This window comes from Gekko japonicus, unplaced genomic scaffold (assembly GCF_001447785.1).
Source record: "Gekko japonicus isolate JY-2015 unplaced genomic scaffold, Gekko_japonicus_V1.1 scaffold663, whole genome shotgun sequence".
NCBI classification, from domain to species: Eukaryota; Metazoa; Chordata; class Lepidosauria; order Squamata; family Gekkonidae; genus Gekko; species Gekko japonicus.
The window spans coordinates 532,048-553,382 of NW_015170912.1; the positions used below are offsets into that span (position 1 = coordinate 532,048).

General features: G+C 42.9%; 1 protein-coding gene across 1 annotated transcript in view; it reads right to left on the reverse strand.

Moving 5' to 3' along the window:
* The window catches only part of SORBS2 (sorbin and SH3 domain containing 2), a 112,770-nt gene that overhangs the window by 12,427 nt on the left and 79,008 nt on the right, over nucleotides 1-21,335 (reverse strand). Inside the window, exons 12-18 of the mRNA XM_015418695.1 lie at nucleotides 20,929-21,116; nucleotides 14,936-16,513; nucleotides 12,882-12,970; nucleotides 12,053-12,099; nucleotides 9,070-9,184; nucleotides 8,862-8,990; nucleotides 7,566-7,769 (exon numbers count right to left, since the gene is read on the reverse strand). Of these exons, the coding sequence (XP_015274181.1) occupies nucleotides 7,566-7,769; nucleotides 8,862-8,990; nucleotides 9,070-9,184; nucleotides 12,053-12,099; nucleotides 12,882-12,970; nucleotides 14,936-16,513; nucleotides 20,929-21,116 (2,350 nt within the window). The remainder of the gene's footprint in view (nucleotides 1-7,565; nucleotides 7,770-8,861; nucleotides 8,991-9,069; nucleotides 9,185-12,052; nucleotides 12,100-12,881; nucleotides 12,971-14,935; nucleotides 16,514-20,928; nucleotides 21,117-21,335) is intronic.

Sequence of the window (21,335 nt, forward strand, 5' to 3'; positions counted from 1 at the left end):
GAGTGGCAGCCAGTGGAAGGAAGAAGAGTTCCACTCCCTCTCAGTAGGAAGAAATGGAGGAGGAGCAGGAGGCCCCTCCAAGAAAGGCTCCCCACACTCAGGGTGCTGTGGGTTGGACATCAAAGCAGGCCATCCTCCAAGAGATCATTCCCCTGGGGACACCAAAAGTGCCATCCAAAAGGGCTATGTAGAGTGTCCAGGAAGCAGTCATTTGCTTCATCGGCGAGAAGACTGCTTGGATGGCCGACCCTTATCTCTTGTGGGAGATGTAGTTGTCCTCCAGCTGCTGCAACACCTGGCTCCGTGGCACTCGCCTCCCCTTGCTTGAGCCGACGAGTCTTGCCCACCATGCACCTCTTCACGGTGGCAATGGTCAAGGTTGTGCTCTCCAGAGCACAAGGCTACCTCTCCTTCACCGCCCACTGGTGGCAATCAGAGGAGCTCTCTATCCAGACTGCCAGGGCATGGCCCAGGCGGAAACAGTCCTGCCACCAGGCTACAAAGGGCTACAAAGGGCTTCTCCTCCATGTGCAGAGGATGGATGCAGACCACACGGTGTGAAATATCACTGCCTGAGGGAGTGTAGGAAGAGTAGCCTGAGGGAGTGAGGAAGGTGACTACATGGTCACGGATGCTGGCTCCAACATACTGGCAGCGGTGAAGGCTGTGCATCTCAAGGGCATTGTCTGCCTGGTGTACATGGTTTTCCTGGTGGTGAAGGATGCTCTGGGGGTGGGGAGCACTGTCAAGGCCACTCGGGACACTGCCACCCTTGAGGTGCAGTCCTTGCTTAAGACCTTCTGGTGCTTTGTTGCCCACTTTTCATGCAGCGTCAAGTCTGCTCATCTGCTGTGCAAGAGGCATGGGGATGGGGATGACCTTGAACACCAGCTCATCCTCGACTTACCCACCTGCTGGAACTCAACCTACGCCATGACTGTATGTTTGGTGGAGCAGAAGAGTGCGGTGCAGGATGTCATCTCCTCCATGACCATCCTGCATGGGGAAGAGGAGCTCAGCATCAGCTCCAATGATTGGCTAACCCTCTCTCAAATGATACATGTCCTCAAGCCCTTCCAGGACACCACTGACGTGCTTTGCACCCACACGGCCAGCCTGGGGCAAGTCATCCCCCTGATTCAAAGGCTGGACCTGGCACTGGCCTGCACACTGAAGGCAGGCCTCGAGGCAACACCTGTTCTCCCATGGGTCAGGGCCTACGCAGAGAGGCTGCAGGTGAGCATCACCACCAGGTTGCATCCTCTCCGCAAGGAAGGGGAGTACAAGCTGGCCTTTTTCTGTGGACTCCCGGATAAAAGGCAGCATTGCTCTCCTGAATGCAGAGCTTGTGCAATGGAAGCATGAGCTCTGCAAAGAAGTGTGGAGGCTGCATGCCAACAGACATGGCCAGAGGAAACAGCAGATGGAAGAGGCTGGGGAAGAGGAGCTGCAGCCCAGCATCTCTGCCTCAAAGAGCCCAACCAGGGAGAAGCCCCATTACTGGTTGTCAGTGGTGAACTGGGATCCCAAGTGCGCAGTGGCGGAGGATTCAGCGGAGGTGATGGTGAGGGAGTACCTCACCGATTCCCTGAGCCCACCAACACCAATCCCCTGGAGTACTGGTCTTGCAAGGCTGTCATCTGGCCTGATTTCTCTTGCATGGCCATGAGTCTCCTCTCCTGGCCTCCCACCAGTGTCCAGAGTGAGCAGGTGTTTTCCAACCCGGGAGACATTCTCGGCCACCACTGCTCCTGCCTGGACCCGGCCAAGGTGGACAAGCTGACCTCCCTTAAAGTCAACCTCCCCCTGCTGGACTACCCCTCTCTAGACCTCACAGAGTACAATCCAAGCCTCCTATTGTTCCCCTTCCGGTCTCCCCATTCCTCCTTCTCTTTGGGTGATCTGGCCTGTGGGTTGTGCCCTTGGTGCTTGGGTGGGAGGAATGGCTCACATCCAACCCCTTCTCACTGAATTTCCACCCCTGAGAAAATCCCAAGATACTCCCCTTTACTTTTACCCTCCAAATAAAATCTCCCTCACCCAACACCTACTTCATGAAACAACAGCTACCTTACAACACAACACCTACCTCATGGAACAACATCCACCTCAACAAATATCTGCCTGTACAAGCAAGCCCCTGTTTGACTATCCCTTTCCATTGCATTTGTAAAATTCGTAACAGTGATCTCTTATCTGTACAACATGTTCTGCTAATGGTGAATAACCAGAAATTTTACCTAGGGCTGGGTTGTGACCAGAGTATTTATGTGTTTGATCCTGAGAGCACTGTGGGCACACCTTACTGGGTTCCACTGCTTGCCAGGGGTCTCTGCCAAACTGCTGTGGGGTTACTTTGGGGAGTGCCTGTCAAAACTCTGGGGATGTCTACCTTTCTGTCCTTCAGAACCTGCCTTTGGAGACTTGGGGGTGGCCCTGCCAGCTCAACATGTGTTTTCATTCCTTTGCTGTGTAGAATAATTTGCCACAGTTGACTTGTGTTTTTCAGCCCTGGGGGGATGTGTAAGAGTTGTGGGCATGCTCTCCATGCTTGTGCTGTGTGGCTAGGGTCCCTGCCAAGCTGCCTGCGGGGTTACTTTGGGGAGCTCCTGTTGAAACTCTGGGGATGTCTGCTTTTCTGTCCTTCAGAACCTGCCTTTGGAGACTTGGAGTATGTGTGTCTGCAAGCATAGAGCACTGCCTTGCTTCCAGTGTCTGGTTGGGGGGGAGGTTTCCTCCCCAGGTGAAGTATGTCTGTGAGTTTGGTGTAACTGGCTTGTTCCTGAGCCGTTCCATAGACTTTTGTAACTGCAGCTGTCTTTTCCAGAGAGATCACTGGGGAGACCTTTTTTTGGGATCCATAACCGGGACACCAGAAATGTAATCTGCCCTCAACTTGGAGAGATTGTGGAGGAGCAGGTGGCAGGGTGAGGTTCCCCCCAAAAGCACTTTCCTGTGGGCATCTTCTTGGGGGGTGGCATAACTCAGACCCCCTACGTCCAATCTGCACATAAGTTGGAGGGCATGTAGAGGAGCATCAGGAGGAGGTCCTCAGTGAGTTTGATGCCTCTAGCTTGCACAGGATCTGTTCTGTACAGTCCTGAACCTGTACCTGTCATTTCTGCCATTTCCCCAGAAAGCACTTTCCTAGGGGGACCTTCTTTGGGGGACTGTAACACGGACCCTGTAAATCCAATCCTCACCAATCTTGGATGGCAGATAGAGGAGATTCAGCCAGAGATTCCCTGCAAATTTGGTGTCTCTAGCACACTGGGGGGAGGATTCTACTGTGCCATGAACCTCATGAACCAAACTAGTTTGTTTGACATGAACTGGGCATGCCATGAACCATGAACAGTTTGTGCCCATCCCTAGACAGCAGAAAGCAACAATAATTTCAGTGGGGAGTCTGAGTAGGGGACTGTGCTTTAGAGATCTATGGAACTTAAATATATAGAGAACTATAAATAAACTAGTGCTATTTGGGAATAACTTACTGTGAGGTCTCCTGAAGTTGGATTTGAAGGCTCCTGGTTTTCCATCAAAGGCATAAGACTAAACCAATGATGGTTTTGTATTCCTGATAAAAAGCCATGGTTAATGACAGCTAAAAGTTCTAGGATGAAGGAATATTTAACTAAATGACTAATAAGTAGCTCCGAAATATATTTCTTCCTTCCACCAAAAGGGAGGATTTGGAATAAGAGAGGGTTTGTGTGTTAGTGTGCTTTTAGTGTTCTGGAATATTGTAATTCTGAGGCAGATACATGCAGAAATGCATGCAAGCGAAAGATTAGATTTGAATTAATTAAGTAAATGTAGGAAGTTCTGAGGAAGTTCAAATACCTCTTTTTTAGTGTCTGATGAACTGTCCCCTTCATAAGATATCACAGACTGTTTCTTAATTGTTACTGGTGATTCTAAATTGTCATGGCTTGGCTCTTCCTCTATATGAAGCCTTGCCAGTTGTTCTGTTACGTCAGGGGCACGTCTGTAGAAACCTGAATCTTTACATTTTGACTGGCCCCCTTGGATTATTGACAGCAGCTCTTCACAGATTTCCTCTTCCTGTTCATCCATCTCTGTCGGTGTTCTGAATAAAGGGTCTTCTTTGGAGGGAACAAGAGCAGTGCCTGCCATTTCATGCACTCCTGAAGTTGTGCCTGTGAGGCTTTTCCTCTCCTTGACAGTGGGGGACCCTCTCATCTCCCTGAAATCACTACATTTGCTTTCATTCAGGTTTATGCCATTAGTTACAGGCTTCTGTGTTCTGTCATGAGACCGGGTGGCTGGAGGCGGTGATTTACAGATTGATGAAGAAAATGTCAGAGGTGAAGTAGGAGATTCAGGCAAAAAGTGGGAGGCCTTTGGTGAGGAAATTGGAACAAAATGGCCATGTTTTACTTGAGGAGTGATACTATCAGTGAGCATCTGTGTATTCTGGGGGCCTGTTAATGCTAGAGAGTTCAGTTCCTCTAAATCAGAAAGAAAGCTATGAGGAAAAGGTGGAGGAGAAGGAGAAGGAGTACTTGAAGGTGAAAAGCCAAGAGTCAGTGAAAGCCATTCACTGGTGATAGCCTGAAGATTCCCTTTATTAGACTCTGGACAAGGAGAGGACTGGTACCTGAGAGGAGGGGGTGATGCTTTGGAATCCAACTTGAGAAATAAGGGAAAACATAGGAATTAAAACAATGGGGAAAACATACATTGAGCTAATGTATGACAGCTAAAATAAAATTATATGTCATATCCTATCCATAGGATATTATTTCATTGAGCACAGATTTCTGAAATCATTAGCACATGAATCAGAAGAGCAGAAAGTAGCATATATGAAAAATGAAACTGTATCAGCTTCTTGCCTAGAGCTTAAATGTCAAACATCGAGACATCTGAATCACTGAGTTCATGAGGTGAATTTGATCCATGGCGGGAATGTTCTTTACTGTCCTTTAGTAAGCCTATGACTAATAGCCCAGATGTGATTACCAGCACTTCCTAAGCCAAAGCTATTATTTTAGGAGTGGTGCTGAGCTGTCCAAATGAAAAAAAGGTAGTTTAGACTGACCTACCTTTAAATAATAATGAAAATTAACCCAACTGGGCAACCTCAGGTTGTGCAAATTTTAAATCATTCCCGTCTCCTGACCTAGGGACCTTACAGAAACATCTTGCATACAGTTGCATACTTCTATTAAGGCCCCTGCAACTAACCAATGCATTTTGAAAATTAAAATTCACAGCATGTTGACAAATAATTACATGTTATTTAAAGGTATACAACATTCAAATCCTTCTTAGTGTAAACTATAAGACAATCATTGTAAACACAGAGCTATACCACACAGCCATTTATTTTAAGTATCATTATTGGCCGAATAATATTGCAATATGAAATATTGATTGAAGTTTCCTTCTGGTAAATTAAACGTTCTTGCGCAAGAACAGCAGAGGTGGGATTCATACGTATATTGCATCGGTGGATATCCATTGCTTCAATAAATACTGAAAATGTAGTTTATGTTGTTATTAATTCTCAACAATAAACCATCATCTGAAAAGAAATCTATTTTTATAATGTCTGAAATCAACTTCAAGTTGAATAGTTCTGTAGCCCTGGAAATAAAAACTCTTGGAGATGTGTTTCCCTACCCTGGTTGTACTTTTTATGGCAGAATGCTCTACAACATTTTCATCTTAGAACATTGTTGCCTGTGCGACTGTAAAAAATATCCCCAAAGTACAACCAGTTAACACTTACAGTTTGTTTTCTGTAAACAAAAATGATCTCAGGGTAAAAACAGAACAAAAAAGCAAATAACTATGAATTTTGCCACTGAGGTAGCTATTCTGCCCCAAATATATTGGAAGTAAAATATCCTGGGAGTTAATTAAGAACATTCTTATCTGGGGAACCACTTTAAGTGGTTTGGAGAGCTATAGTCCTTTATGATGACCTAAAAACCCTTCCAGACAACCTGGAGAATGTTTACCTGACCTCAGAGAGATCTATTTGTGGGGACAACAAATCAAGACACGCTGAAGTGACATGTGAATGATAGTTTTTAATTTTAGACGTTTTAAACCATTTTCCTTTAAAATTCATGAAAGCTCATTGTCCAATATCTTAGGTTCAAACTACAGTTCAAACCATTAAAATATATATGTACCTTTATAATGGAACTATGCATAAGGGGAAGGCGAGTCTACACAAGCGGAATATTCTACCTTATATGAAAGTGTGTTTTCAAGCTCTGGATACCTTTATTACTGTGAAACACGATGATTTCTGTCACGAAAACAATTTTATGGTACTTTTGCTACCTCAAGATACATTGGAATTTGGCTTGGAGTAGAAATTTACCCCAAATGCAAAATGTGTTATTATGTATGTGATCTCAAATTTTTCATGTAGTATTTCAGCTACTGAGACTAAGAAGAAGGGGACTGAATGTTTGTTTACAGTTTAGCAGAAATGGATTCTCCTCAGCTTTGGACTGGCACAAGCATACAGGCCATTACCTGTAATGGAAAGTCTGGTTGCCCCCAGGTGGCCTACTCTTCTTCTGCATACAGTCCTTGGAAAGGACTGAGCAAGCAGTATCTACACCTGAAAGTTACACGCAAAGCATTCTAAAGCAGACAACGCTTGTGTACCCTCCTGGCAGAAGGATGGTGGGGACAAAAGAAAGAAAGAATGAGACCTCATGATGTGTGTAGGGTACATCTGATTTAATGGAATGACCCTAAAGAATGTCACCAGTAATATTTTCAGTACTCCAAACTGATACAGAAATTCAGCATGTAGACCTCAGCTATCATTTGACATAATTACTGGACATGGAGTAGGGGCTAAAAGAGGAAGTGCTTTTTACAAAATGTGAAGCTACCTTCTACTAAAGCATTTTCTGCTAGAATCATTACATAGATCAATACGAAAATATTATGGACAACGCTGAACTGATAATACACTTGCACCATACAATGTATGTATAAAGTCACAGCATACTGAATGAATGGGGGGGAAGAATTTATTCCCTCTTTATTGTCAGACCTTTAATGCAGGAAACATTCATTTATCAATACTTGCGATCACACACAAGCAAATTCATCCTACTGAAACCTTCGTATTTAAAAATGTCACTGGAGAAAATACATTGTAGATTTCTGTGTATAATTAGCTAGCGTTATAGTCTCGTAATACACGCACACACATATCCCTACGTAGATAAATGCCATTTGCTTAGAAAAAGGAAGTCTGAGAGAACTAAGGAAAACATGTTATACGGTCTTGTGATAAAAACATGAAGACTTTAAAAAATGAACAGGGCTGCTGCATTTATTATGATGTATCAGGATGCAGCAGCAAGGCTGGAGGCTGACTGTGGTCCAATGGCAGAGCACTAACATATTTTGATAAACCATGCGGGTTCCTTACCAGTGGAGAAAAAAATCTCACAAAAATGGTGATGGACAAATACATACCAATTTCACTTCTTATTTTACATTTGTATGACAACAAATTCTGGACATGGTGGGGGGAAAAAGGAGGGGGATTTCCTTACCTTAGCTGAACCTAAATGGTGTATTCTGTCACTGGAATAACTCTGGGGTATTGGAGGAACAGGATAATCCTCAGCCCCTTTGGCTGTGTTCTTTTTGACGGTTTCTACATAGGACACAGGAAAGATGCCTTGCCTGTTGGTTCCTGGAAGTTTGCCTTCGTACCAGTTCTGATCAACCCGTCTGAGGAGAATTACTTTGTCTCCCTGCAAGGCATTACCAAAATTGCTTCACTGTTAAATTGCTTCACTGTTGACAAATGCTAATTCTGTACATGACGTCACATTTCAGCACACATTTTACCCTTTGTGAAGGCAAGAGATGACGTGGTGGCTAACAGTGAACAGCTCTGAGCCACGAAGCCTCAAGTTCAAACTGCCTCTCAGCCACAAGCTCACCAAGTGGATTTAGGCAAGCCACTAAACTCTCCACTTCCTCAGCAATAATAGTGGCCCACACTGGGTTGTTTTAAACCAGGGGCCCCCAGCCTTTTTGAGGCTGTGGGCACCTTTGAAATTTTGAGAGGGGGGTGGGTAAGTGCCCCCCCCAGCATGGCTGCCACAGGAGGTGGAGCCAAACACAATACCTCCTCACTCTGTAAATGAATCGCAGAAGGAGAACACACAGAAACGAAGGGAAGGTCGGGGAAAGAAGGGGAAAAGAGAAGGGGGAATAAAATAAATTTAAATTAAAATTTAGCCATTTCTCATCTTTCACCAGTTTTTGTTATTAATTTCTTATCCATGCATCCATCCGGTAATAAATGGTGGCTGAAACCTAAAAAGAAACATTCGGCTTTGTTGAGTAACCAAAGGTAGACAGATTTTGGAAAGCAATGATGGCGAGTATAATGGGCTGAACATAAACTATTTTTTTTTGGTAATGTGCCATTCCAGGCCAGGAAACTGGCAGGGGTAGGAAGGCATAAGCACCTTCTCCCTCTACATGCCCCAGTCCTGATCCAAAGCAGGCCCCTGTGCACCTGTGAACTGAGTTCCCAGTGGAGCCTCACGGCTTATGTCTATCTTGAAGTCCTTATGATGATCCAGACATGACCTGGGAACTTTGTAATGTGTAGCTAGGCCTTCAGTGTTTCTGGATGAAATATGCTGCTATATGAACAGTAAGAAGTAAATGAGCGTGACCTGTACCATGTATAATATACTTTACGATTTCTTTAACTCTTTCCACTTGCAGAATAGGTGGGGTGGTGCAGCACTTTTAGGGTCACTGCTTAAGGTAATTTTGGTTTTCAACGAAAAATATGCTCACACGAGAAAGAGCCTATTAGCAATCACCTTTCTCAGAGACAGTTCCACATTTGTATCCGCATTGAAATTGTATTTGGCAACAGCTTCTCCAATCTCTCCAATGTGTGCTGGGGGCGGTGGCCTTGCCGGCTGTGCTTTTTCAGGGGGAGTGAGTTTCTGAAAGGAGAACAGTCTTATTCAGTTTATGTAACATGTGCAAACTAATAAGGAAGGGGAGAAAACTCAAAGCACATACCTCAACGTAAGAAATAGGAAAAATCCCAACTCTTCCATAGTGCTCACCCTCGTACCAGTTTTGATCCACTTTCCTGAGGATATAGACAGTATCTCCTTTCTTGAAGGATAGTTCCCTGAAACAAGCAGCCACAGTCAGCTGGAGGCTGAAAGTTTTTGTGACATCTGAGTACAATCAGTATGTTATCTATCTTTACTTAATATTGCAAATGGCTGCAGTTCTTCTTTGCAATATGGGCGCAGCGCAGGTGCAATATACAACTAATGGATGAACAAAGGAATACTCTGGAGCATGTGGATTAACGGTGTATCTTAATTTAACACATTTTGAACAAATTGTCAACAAGAAGTTTTTTGCTTTGGTGTGCTATTTGAAAAAAAATTAGAACAACAGACAAGACTTCTGATACTATTGAAATACTCTTGTAATCTGACAACGGCAATTTATTTTTTACTTCCGGCTTCTCTCCTCAAAGACACACCACTATGTTTCTTCTTCCTCCTGCTTAAAGGTAAAGGTAAAGGTTCCCTTGCTCGAAAGCCAGTCGAATCCGACTCTAGGGTTGCGGTGCTCATCTCCGTTTCAAAGCCGAAGAGCCAGCGCTGTCCGAAGACATTTCCGTGGTCATGTGGCCGGCATGACTAAACACCAAGGCGCACGGAACGCTGTTACCTTCCCACCGAAGTGGTACCTATTTATCTACTTGCAATTTCTTGCTTTCGAACTGCTAGGTTGGCAGGAGCTGGAACTAGAGATGGTAGCTCACTCCGTCATGTGGCGCACCCGGGTCTTGAACTGCTGAACTACCGACCTTCCACAGCCTGCAGTTCATAGTCTTAACCACTTGAGTCACCGCAGCTCCTCCTCCTGCTTATGTACACCTAAATTATTTCTTATGTTATTATATGTTCTGATTGTCCATAAAAAGGGTATTTACATGTAACTATCTGCATCAGACTTTGGACAGGGCTTTACATTTAAGTGCCCATTCAGTAGGAAGCAACACAATAGATCAGGGCTCCCCAACCTTTTTGCACCTTTGGAATTCTTAAACAGGGTGGTAGGTAAACCAAAAAATGGCTGCCATGGGAGGTGGAACCAAGCACAAAATGTCAGGGAGTGAGGTTATGCATAACTCCTATAGCAACTCTTCAGCATTTCAGGTAAAGGATGCCTTTTTAAATTAGTCATGCCGGCCACATGACCACGGAAATGTCTTCGGACAGCGCTGGCTCTTCGGCTTTGAAACGGAGATGAGCGCCGCAACCCTAGAGTCGGATTTGACTGGCTTTCGAGCAAGGAAACCTTTACCTTTACTTTACTTTACTGTTTGAAAATGTTTTCTTACACACACACAGTTTACCTTCAGTCACTCAGTGAAGCTCCTTGTGCTGTGGTGGCAATGTCTTAAAAGATCGCCAATGACCAATCAGAAGCCCTGCTGGGCAAAGTCCACCTGGCCCCACCCACTTTCTAAAAACACTAGGCAGATGTCAGGAAAGGTATCAGCCTGACCACGCCATCCACGGACACCATGCTGGGGATCCCTGGTGTAGACAGATGGCATTCATATTTCAATCCACATTCCAAAGAGAGCCAGTTGGTGCATGGACCGTAATCTGGGAGAACTGGGTTTGATTCCCCACTCCTCCACTTGCAGCTGCTGGATGACCTTGGGCAAGCCATAGTTCTGTCAGAGCTGTTCTCTGAAGAGCAGTTCTCTCAGAGCTCTCTCAGCCCCACCTACCTCACAGGGTGTCTGTTGTGGGGAGGGGAAAGGAGTTTGTAAGCCACTCTGAGACTCCGAGTGAAGGGTGGGGTATAAATCCAATCTCCTCTCCTCCTCCAAAGTCCATCTGATCTATGCTCACAGTTACTGATCTGTTAAGTGATATATGCTCAACAACCTCCTGAACCACATAGATCTCCTTTGCTGAACTGATTGCAGTTGACTTCTTAAATGCTACAGGTCTATAACAAGAACATAAACACAACAGACTGGATCCAAAAAGTGGGAATAGATCCCAAAATCCCTTATACTTATGAGAGGAATCTTCTGATCAAGGACAGAGCCCTTCTGTGAACAAACTGACACCTTTGAAACCAAACTCGTATTTTGGACCCAGTCTAAGGTTGGCTAGAACATACTTTGAAGGAAAAAGAAAGCCTTTTCCTGTATTTGTATTCCACATTAAGGCCCCGGTCACGCGGCAAAGTTGCCACGGGAGAGGCATGGATGGTGGGCGGATTATCCGGGCACGATCACACCCCAACATCTGGGAAGTGGAGCGCACCCTTGGCTTACCGCCGACAATGCGAGTTAAAAAACTAGTCCCTGCAAGGTACTAGTAAACGTTTGCCACGGGCCGCCTCCCGACGCCTGTGGTGTGATTGCGCCGGCGTGCGGCATTCCCCTCCGGTCCCTCGTTTACCCGCTGGCGCCGAGGGAAGGACCGGTGGTGTGCCGCCGGCGTGTCTGATCGCGTAATCGCAGATCAAACTGCGCCAGGGCAATTAGCCACACCTCCCCCCGCGATATCCGGCCCGTGTGACCGGGGCCTAACAGCTTTAAACACTTGTACACAAGTAGCTAAGGAAGTCTGAATGGTGTTATATGTGAAAATACTCTGTGAAATTGTTCTTGGAATAACAAAAAACTTCAGTGTGAAAACCAACAGAATTTTTAAAAATTTCTTGTAATTTACCATGCCTCATGCGTTGCAAGATATCAGGTAAGAATGAGCCGATGCACTACTTGGTAATAAAATACTGTGGACATAAATTTCCAGTGACATGACTGAACACTTGTATATCACAGAACAATAAAATGGTATACAATCAACAATGGGCCAAATGCATCAAAAACAGAGACATACACATTTGTATTAGTTAAAGGCAATGTATGTGGAGTTTTATTCCTATAAAATTTCTCTAGAATAAATAATTATCTCCCCCCCTGCAACGAATGGCCACAAATACTTACTTAGAGGTCTGAGCCTTAAAATCGTATACTGCTCTAGCAGGCAATCTCTGAAAAGAAGAAAAAGAAATTAGTTCACACAAAACTTTCAAATTTGTTTTTAAAGTCTGGAACAAATAAGAGAGTCATGCCTTTGAAGGCCATGGGAGTGCAATTTGATTAATAATATCCCTTAGAGAAATAAGTTAGTCTAACGACTATGGCATAAACTTTCATGGAATATATCCCCCCTCAGTCTCAGCTGGTAAATACACACAAATGAATACAGAGGAAGTAATTTGCAAACAGAATAGACTGCTAATATTTCACTGTCTTTCATCCCTAATGTTTACTAATCTTCTCTGTGTTCCCATCTATATCTATCTATATGGCTAACTGAGGGGAACTCTTAACGCATTGTATAAATTTGTATGTAGTTTAGGAAAGCACATCATTTTTTGGACATCATTTCAAAAAACCATACTCTCCAAGTGGAATGGTGACAGGTATTATGAACAGGAAGTGGGGATTCAAATTCCCCAAACTCGACTCTCTTGGCTTGCACTATTGAAGGGAATGGGGGTTGTGCTGGAGCAGTCTCTGGATGAAAACTACATCCAGAGATAGTGACAAAAGCCACTTGGAGAGCTCAGTCTCTTTTCCATATTCCTCTCCCCTGCCTGCTGTCTAAATTCCAATTCCACTGCTTTCACTAGGAAAATACCGATTTGTAACACCTGGGTTGACAAATTACCATCCTATATAATTCCTTGTAAATGTCTTGATAAGATTGTTTCAAAGACTCTCTTGTGGCTTTAAATGCTTGTGCATTATACATTTTCCATTTAACTACCTCTCTCTCTGGAGTTCCTCTTCTTTCCTTTGGAGTACATCGACCCACATCAGTGAAAGTAGAAGAATAGTTCCCAGGAGACCCCTGGTCTACTGAAAATAAAATGCCATTTTGTGAAATTCTGCTTAATTAGAAGTAAAAGTGCTGGGCTTTATTTGAAGGGATGCTACCTCTAAAGTATACATAAAACATAAGCATGTGGCAAAACAACAACAGAAAAAGACCAAACAGAAGCCTAAAGATGGAACTGTGGAAGTTACTACAGCTAATACGGTTTGGTTTCAAAATGAATTTGTACAATTAAAGAGCATAACAGGACAGCACATCTTCCCTAAATCTAATTTTTACAGTAGTGGCTTGAGCAGCTACAACAACAGATATGTGATACAGTGAAGATGCAAAGGGTACAAAAACATTGCCATGAATCACAAAATGTGAAATGTGTAACTTCATGCAGGGGGGGATGTGTCAAAAGCATGCCACAAAAACACAATGATGAACCAGGCATTTCTCAGGCGTATCCATTAATATGCATAATCTTTTTAACGGAAGGGATTCTGGACCTGCACACAAAACTTCAAGCCTTGGTATTGTCAAAAGGGAGTTCTTTATTCTGAGACACTCATGTGAATGGGATAATGGTTGCAAATGCCCTATGAATGAAATCCTGAGCATGCTTATTGGATACAACTGAACTCAGTGCATCTTACTTCTGAGTAAACATATTGGGATCCTGCTGCTTATTCATTATAGGACAATATGCAAATATCTGTTTTAAGAACAAAATGTAATGCTTAAAAATTTCTGAAAAATAAAGCAAAGTGTATGTTTCCAGACTGAAGAAATCCTATGTATTAAATAAAATAACCCTCTTTTTCCACGACTTTCAGACAACTACACCTACTTATGTTACCTCTAGCAAATATAACATGATTTGGGACAGGCATAAGCTAATGGCTGATTTGTGGTGATACCACTGGATCCTTATTTCATTGCAGAAGCCAAATCTGAAGATACAGTCTGTACGGCCTAGAACTCTGGAAACCCCAGGAATGCTTCATACAAGATGACTTTATTATACAAACCTCATCCGTGTGAGGGAAACTGAATGCGTGCCATATACAATTGGTCACATGCACTATCTTGCCTTATAGACTTGGGGCAGAGAGGACGCGGTGTAGAGCTGAATGTCTCAGAGCAGCATTGTGAGCTATTATTACAGGCCATTTTCCATTCAGATCAAGTTCTAATTTGAAAATAAAATATACTGAAAAAAATGTAAAAGAACAAGGCAGCCATACCTGCAGTCTACGCATATTACATAACATGGGTTTGCTATACAAGACTCACCTTGGCTTTGTCCTTTGGGATTTGTTCACTGGAGGCATTTCAAACTCCGTAAAAGAGAACTAGTTTTGCCTCCGTTAGAAATGTACAGCAGTGAACATTATGCTTTGGTGGGCCAAATGGCCTAACCACAAAAATAGTTCAGGGAGGAAAACCAAACATATTTTTCTTCCCTAACTGAATGCTATTTTCTAAAAATAGACAGAATTGTTTAGAAGAGACAGAGAGAAAATTCCTCCAGTTGTTCAATGCTATTATTTCACAATACAGAGTTATAATTGATTGCAAGTATTATTGTGAAAGCCCTTCCCTGATAACAGACCTCGTATTCTTCATTATCTCTAAATATACACATTAAGGCATTGGTAGTAGTTTTCCACCCAAAAGTGTGTGACCTTAATTTCAATTATGAGTTACACCCTCATCTTTGGGTGTCATGCTATTAACATTTAACAAAGGTTAAATATGTCCCTTTGCTGGTGGCCTGAGGATTACGCTTTATCAATAAAATGCTTCACCTTTACATAAACTTTGTGTTTCTCGTCACTGACCCTCCTGCCCTTCTGTGACATCTTATGCAAGGAACACTTAATGTGTAGCCTGTAAAAATACACCATATAAATGCAATGCCAATGAACTGAAAGCGATATGGGATAAGGATGGATGATTCAGATCACAAGTATAAAGAGAAAAAGGAGGAAATCCACCTGGGAAACTATCGTTTTCTTGGCTGCCGTTGTTCACCGGATCCATGTCTTGGTAAGAGGCACTAAGAGGCAACCTTCCACATTCATACAATGGGCAACGAATAGCACCATCTTGAGGCAGTGGGTGAAAAGGCTCATGAATGGGGCTCTTTCTAAGAGCTTTAAGGGAGGAATTCCTTTCAGGAATGTCTGGAAGCAGCTCAGAAATAAGTCTGTGCAATATACTGTTATCAGGCAAGCTTCCCCTCCTTTTTTCTGCTTTGATTTGGTCACAGATATCCTTCAGAGCAGAGTCCAGGGCTTCAAAGACGGAAGATTTGCATTTAGTCTTTTCAGCCTTCTTTTGGGGGATTGCGGGTTTTTTCCTCCGGAAAGGCACTGGGCTGACTAGAAATGCTATCTTAGAGAGGCCAGGGTCAGCATCTTGCCTTCTAGGGTCTTCGGGAGTCGGTTCTTGTTTAGCCCTTTCGTGCTTCAGCATTGTAGTGAAGCGTGTATAGGATGCTGGGCACCGCCCCTTGCAGGAGCTGATAAGATGTTTGTGATGGTGGTGATGATGGTGGTGGTGGTGGTGATGGTGGTGGCCTGAACCATAAAAACTTTCAGAAGACGTAAAGGAAAAGTGATCAAAATCACTTTCGCTGCAAAAAGACGAGCCTTCTATCTGTATGAAGTCACTGAGGTCAGAGACCACTCCATCTTGGTCACTGTCCGAATACTCCAATTGAGATCTTTGTGGTTCCTCACTGGTCACTTCGATATGAATTGGCACCAGAGTTTTAGATTTGCAGTTCCTTTGTACCTGAGCTGCATGCCTACTTTGATTTTCCTCCTCCAGCAAGGACTCAATAGAAAACCGCCTCTTTGAGAATAAACCATTTTTAGGAGGTTCAAGGAGGGTCATTGTGGATAATGCTTCGTCACCTAAATTTGGCATTGATTTGGACTTCTGAATTAGTTTTTCAAATTCAGATATTCTATTGGGCACCATATCTCTGGGCACTTCCTCAGCAGAGGATTCCTTCCAGCCATGCAAAAGGGCTCTGTGTTGCTCTTTTTCATACTGCAATACCCTGGACTTCACAGAACAAATCACTTCAGAATTGAGCAAGTCTTTACGATTGATGCGGTGCATTCTTTTATACATTTTGAGGAACCCGGGGGCATCATGGGCTGATCGATGACGGGCTCTTGACCTACCGGGACCTCGGCTCTCAGAATATGGGGAGGCCCAGGTAAGTGAAGACCCACTTTTAGAATCTTCCTCACATAACAGAGACACCATGCTTTCAGACTTATTCTGAGGGTCAGGAAAGTTACAGTGTTCATCTGCTAGCAGGTCATCACAGCTTCGAGATTTCCGCTTGGGGGAGGAAGTTTCTTCTGTGCTGCTCCAGACTTCTGCATTTTGGCGGGCCATTTGCCAGCCATTTTTGTAGCTGATTGCCCTTCTTGAGTCACTTGGGACAGCCAAACGCTGTCCATAGGTCCTACTACAGTAATCTGATTCATTTGAGGTGCTGTGGTTGGGCACTGAATAACTGGGAAGGGGTGAGTATGGTGTGCTAATATCCCCACCTTTATAATCCACAGAGCAGCATGGTGAAAAAGAAACATTGCCAGAAATTAACAGGTTCAAAAAGATAGGGAAAAAAATAATCAGCACATGACAGAAAGAACAAAGAGAAGGAAGTAGTTATTGCTCGTAAGCAAGCATTCAGTACTAATACAAGATATACATTACCAACGTGCAGAAGATGAAACAAAGATAGTGGTATCTGAGCACTAGGGGTGTGCATTCCTTTAAATGCTGTTCTGGGTGAAGATGCAGCTTCACAAATGCATTTAAAGGGACTGTGACATTTTAAAATGCCTTTGGCTGCGTTATAGCCTATGGGGAACATTCTAGTCAATTATCCCCATAGGCTATAATGGGGAATCTATCTAGGAGTATGCTGGGGGTCTGAAGGGGTTGTTTTTTGAGGTAGAGACACCAAAGTTTCAACATAGCTTCTGGTGCCTCTACTCAAAAGACCCCCCCCAAGTTTCAAAGAGATTGGACCAGGGGTTTCTACTGCAGAAACTCTCTGGTTTGACATCAGTCATTGTTTTTTTGAACCATTGTAAATAACGGAGGATGGGGGCACTTCCTTTGGGCGCCTCATAGAACTGGACCCCCTGGTCCAATCTTTTTGAAACTTGGGGGGTCTTCTGAGGAGAGGCACCCCAGAGTCCTGGATACCCACAGATAGATCCCCCATTGACTATAGTGGTCCCACAGGGTATAATGGAGCCAAAAAATTTCAGGATTTCCAGGGAGGAAAATCCAAATACCATACTGGTACTGGAATTAGAGTTTTTTTGGGAATCCCAGAATTTTTTTGGTTTAATATATCCAAATCTGAAAACTCCCGACTTTTTTTGTGCACACCCCTACTGAGCACTTATTAGACTTTTCAGTTGTTCTCCATAATTTGAACATCTTGAAGGTACGCCAAAAGTATCATCACTTCAACATGCTTTAAATGCTGATGTGAGACAACAGGGTATCTCTTTCCAGCAAATCTGCCATGCATAGATTAAGACTGTCTCATTTCTCCCCTAGTGATAATCTAGGGATGGCCAAAGCTGATAAGTCTAATCACATTTTCCATTCAGAAATCAATAGTGAGACAATGCCAATAATTAAGGCAATGTAGAGATGGCCTCCAGACTACATATTGAGGTGCAAACACTTACTATTTTAAAACCTTTAAAAGTGGTTGCACCCTCACCTTAGTCAGCTGATACAGGCTGCAATTAAGTATAACAAAGGGAACAAGGAAAGAATAAGCAAGAAGCCCTTAAAGCTTGCATGGATTGACTGCTTCCAATAATATCTCCTACCAGGAATGCAGGGGACTGATCTGCATCAAGACTGAAGCATGATGGGACCTGGGTCTTAAGCCTTCCTCCCTGCACCATTTTCTCAATCTAACATGGCCTGCGGGGGTGGTGGTGTGCACACTATTTCCCCTATTGCGAAAAATTACATATACATATATCATTTTAATGGTTTTATAATGTAATTTCCCCCCATATATTTTATCATGTATGTTTTAAATTGTGGCCCTTGTAAGGACAGAAAAGTGGGATACAAATTTCTTAAATAAATAAATAAATAAATAAATAAGTAATACACCAGAACACGTACATTTGGCATGCCAAGTGCTGGTTTTGTTTGGGCTGTCTCCTGGCAAAGAGCCTTTTTCATCTGCCTTTGCTTCTTGGGCAAGTGGGAAAAACAGTGTGGTGGGGGTGGAAATTAGTTTGGTCTACATACTGACGTCAGCTGATGCTCTATCTCTGAAGCTCCCAAGGGATACTGCACCACTGCCTAGCATCCCTAATATACATTTTCACAGAAGGGTAAGAAGCCCCCAGCCATCTTCAGTCAGGACAATGGCATGGGGGGAAGCTTCAAATCCCCTTCCCTTGTGTTTCTGATCTGAACTGAACCCTCTACTTATGTAGTCCTTTGTAAGAATTCTGGGAGCCCCTGACATGCAACTTACAATGTAGTTAGGTCCTAAGGCTGCAAGGTCAATCAGCTTTACCAAAGCTGAAGTTACTTGATATACATGATTAGGGTGCACTTGAAAGCATCCTTATTCTGAGAAGGTTTGAATTCAGGTTCAGACCCTTTTCTAAAGGCACATAACTGTAGAGAACCATACAGGAATTTGCAAATACCAAGGGGTAGTTGCATTGTTTGGGGCAAGATATTCTGACTGAAAATTTAAACAAATAGGTTTAACTAACAACAGTGAAACAAAATCAGATTGTTGTCGAAGGCTTTCACGGCTGGAGTTCATTAGTTGCTGTAGATTTTCCGGGTTGTGTGGCTGTGGTCTTGGCATAAGACCACGGCCACACAACCCGGAAAATCTACAGCAACTAAAAAATCAGATTGTAATCATTTCTTCAATTGAATATGCCTATTGCATAAATAAGCACCACACAATATCACTATTTCTCCATATATGATTTAATTAGATACTTCATGCCATCCTGAGCCCTGTCATATGATGCTATAGTGACATGACAACCAATCCCTCCTGACTAGGCCAGGATCAAGTGGGAATGATACTGACCATGTTCCCATGTTACTGACCTTCCCCTCACGGTATGACTCTTGTGCTAACATATTATCATACCAGAATGTTAACATTACCAAAACATTCTGCTGTGTGGAAGTTTCTGTTCTTCTGCCAGCTCCTGTTTTCATATATTTTTTTAAATTAGAGGTTTACAGATGTAATTCAGGGGTCTTGGTGAGAGAGAAAGTACTGGAAAACTGGAAACTTACCAAGATGATCTATTGAGCCCACAGGCCCAGTGAATATGCACCTCTTGAAGGAAGCCTATTGTTCTGATAGGGAGCTGATTAGAAGAACTGGGAGTTCCAACACAGGAGTGTCCTGCGTTAGTAGCACAACTTTATAAGTATTCCAAGAAACCAGTAATTTCAATTTAAGAGATGTAGAATGTTCTTTTTTGGTTATTTAAAAGCCAAGACAACAAAGTTTGGGTCCAGTGGCACCTTTAAGACCAAGAAAGTTTTATTCAAGGTATAAGCTTTCTATATATAGGAAAAGAGAGGGTGGGGTGGGGGTTAGCTGTCAGGAAGGGCCAATTGGAATCAAGACAGAGACAGAAACAAAAGCGGAAATCACCAGCCCATACATATAGTTAGAGGGTGAATAGTAAATTATCATATAGCATAATGAAGATGTTAAACAGATTCAAGGATCAAACAGGGATAATAAACTTAGTTTATATGGTTACCATTATTTGGTTTCAATTCTGGGGCAAAAAACAGTGAAGGAAATAAATATGCCAAAATTGGAGATTGATGTATCCTTAATTGTGGAGTGCTGAGAGTAATTACACAAAAGAGTAATGCACACAAAAACCTATACCTTGAATAAAACTTCGTTGGTCTTAAAGGTGCCACTGGACTCAAAAGAAAGGACAACTTGAGAAGAATTTGAATCACTAGATGATGGAAGTTCTCCCATGTGTCATGATGGAGAAATATACATTTGAGACCCATGTCTTAAATTCAAACACTACTTATGACAGACCCTTATAAAATATCATTCTTGCTCTTTTCTGTCAATAAGGCAACAGATTAAATGTAACTAAAATGTCATAAATCACAGTCTCCTTTTGACTAAGTTAGTTTCAACAGCCACAACAAAAGAAAGGCTAAAGGAGTTGATATGTAGAAAACCTTTTAAAATATTCAGATCAGAGGACAATATATAAACTCGGGATTTAGCTTTGTCGCCTGTAAATGGTGGCTTTGGGATTTGGGTTCAATTCTGGGGCAAAAAACAGTGAAGGAAATAAATATGCCAAAATTGGAGATTGATGTATCCTTAATTGTGGAGTGCTGAGAGTAATTACACAAAAGAGTAATGCACACAAAAACCTATACCTTGAATAAATCTTCATTGGTCTTAAAGGTGCCACTGGACTCAAAAGAAAGGACAACTTGAGAAGAATTTGAATCACTAGATGATGGAAGTTCTCCCATGTGTCATGATGGAGAAATATACATTTGAGACCCATGTCTTAAATTCAAACACTACTTATGACAGACCCTTATAAAATATCATTCTTGCTCTTTTCTGTCAATAAGGCAACAGATTAAATGTAACTAAAATGTCATAAATCACAGTCTACTTTTGACTAAGTTGGTTTCAACAGCCACAACAACAGAAAGGCTAAAGGAGTTGATATGTAGAAAACCTTTTAAAATATTCAGATCAGAGGACAATATATAAACTCGGGATTTAGCTTTGTCGCCTGTAAATGGTGGCTTTGGGGAGAACGGTAAATTCTGACTGGTTATTAGCATTTGTCACTCATCGATTGACATCAACATCTTGCACTTTAAAAGCAGGAATTAATACTGCTCCTTCTTTGCAAATGTGTTTATTTCTTACCTTTTGCTCTGGACGGAGAAGATGGAGATGAGCTAGTGACAGGCTTCCTAAGGGTAGCGTAGGTGCTCTGTGTATCTGTACGGCCCAGACTGGCCCGGTTTGCATTTGGGTCATTGTGCGCCCTCTGCTGAGTTACTGCAGGTTCTGACTTCCTTCTTTTCCTGTAGTCACTTGCGGTACTTGCAGAACTAAGGAAATAAGCAGTGTACGTTCTGCTGTGCAGTTGGAGCTATAGGGACATTGATACACACACAAAAGATCTTGTGCAACACCCATCACTTTCCTCCTTATGTATTAGAGTGCCTAGAAATTGTTTGCACGTCATCTTGTACAAGCTGAAATGCAAGTGGGGATACATTGAGTATTACTGAACGAAAGCAGCTATCACAGTATTTTTCTTGCATTCC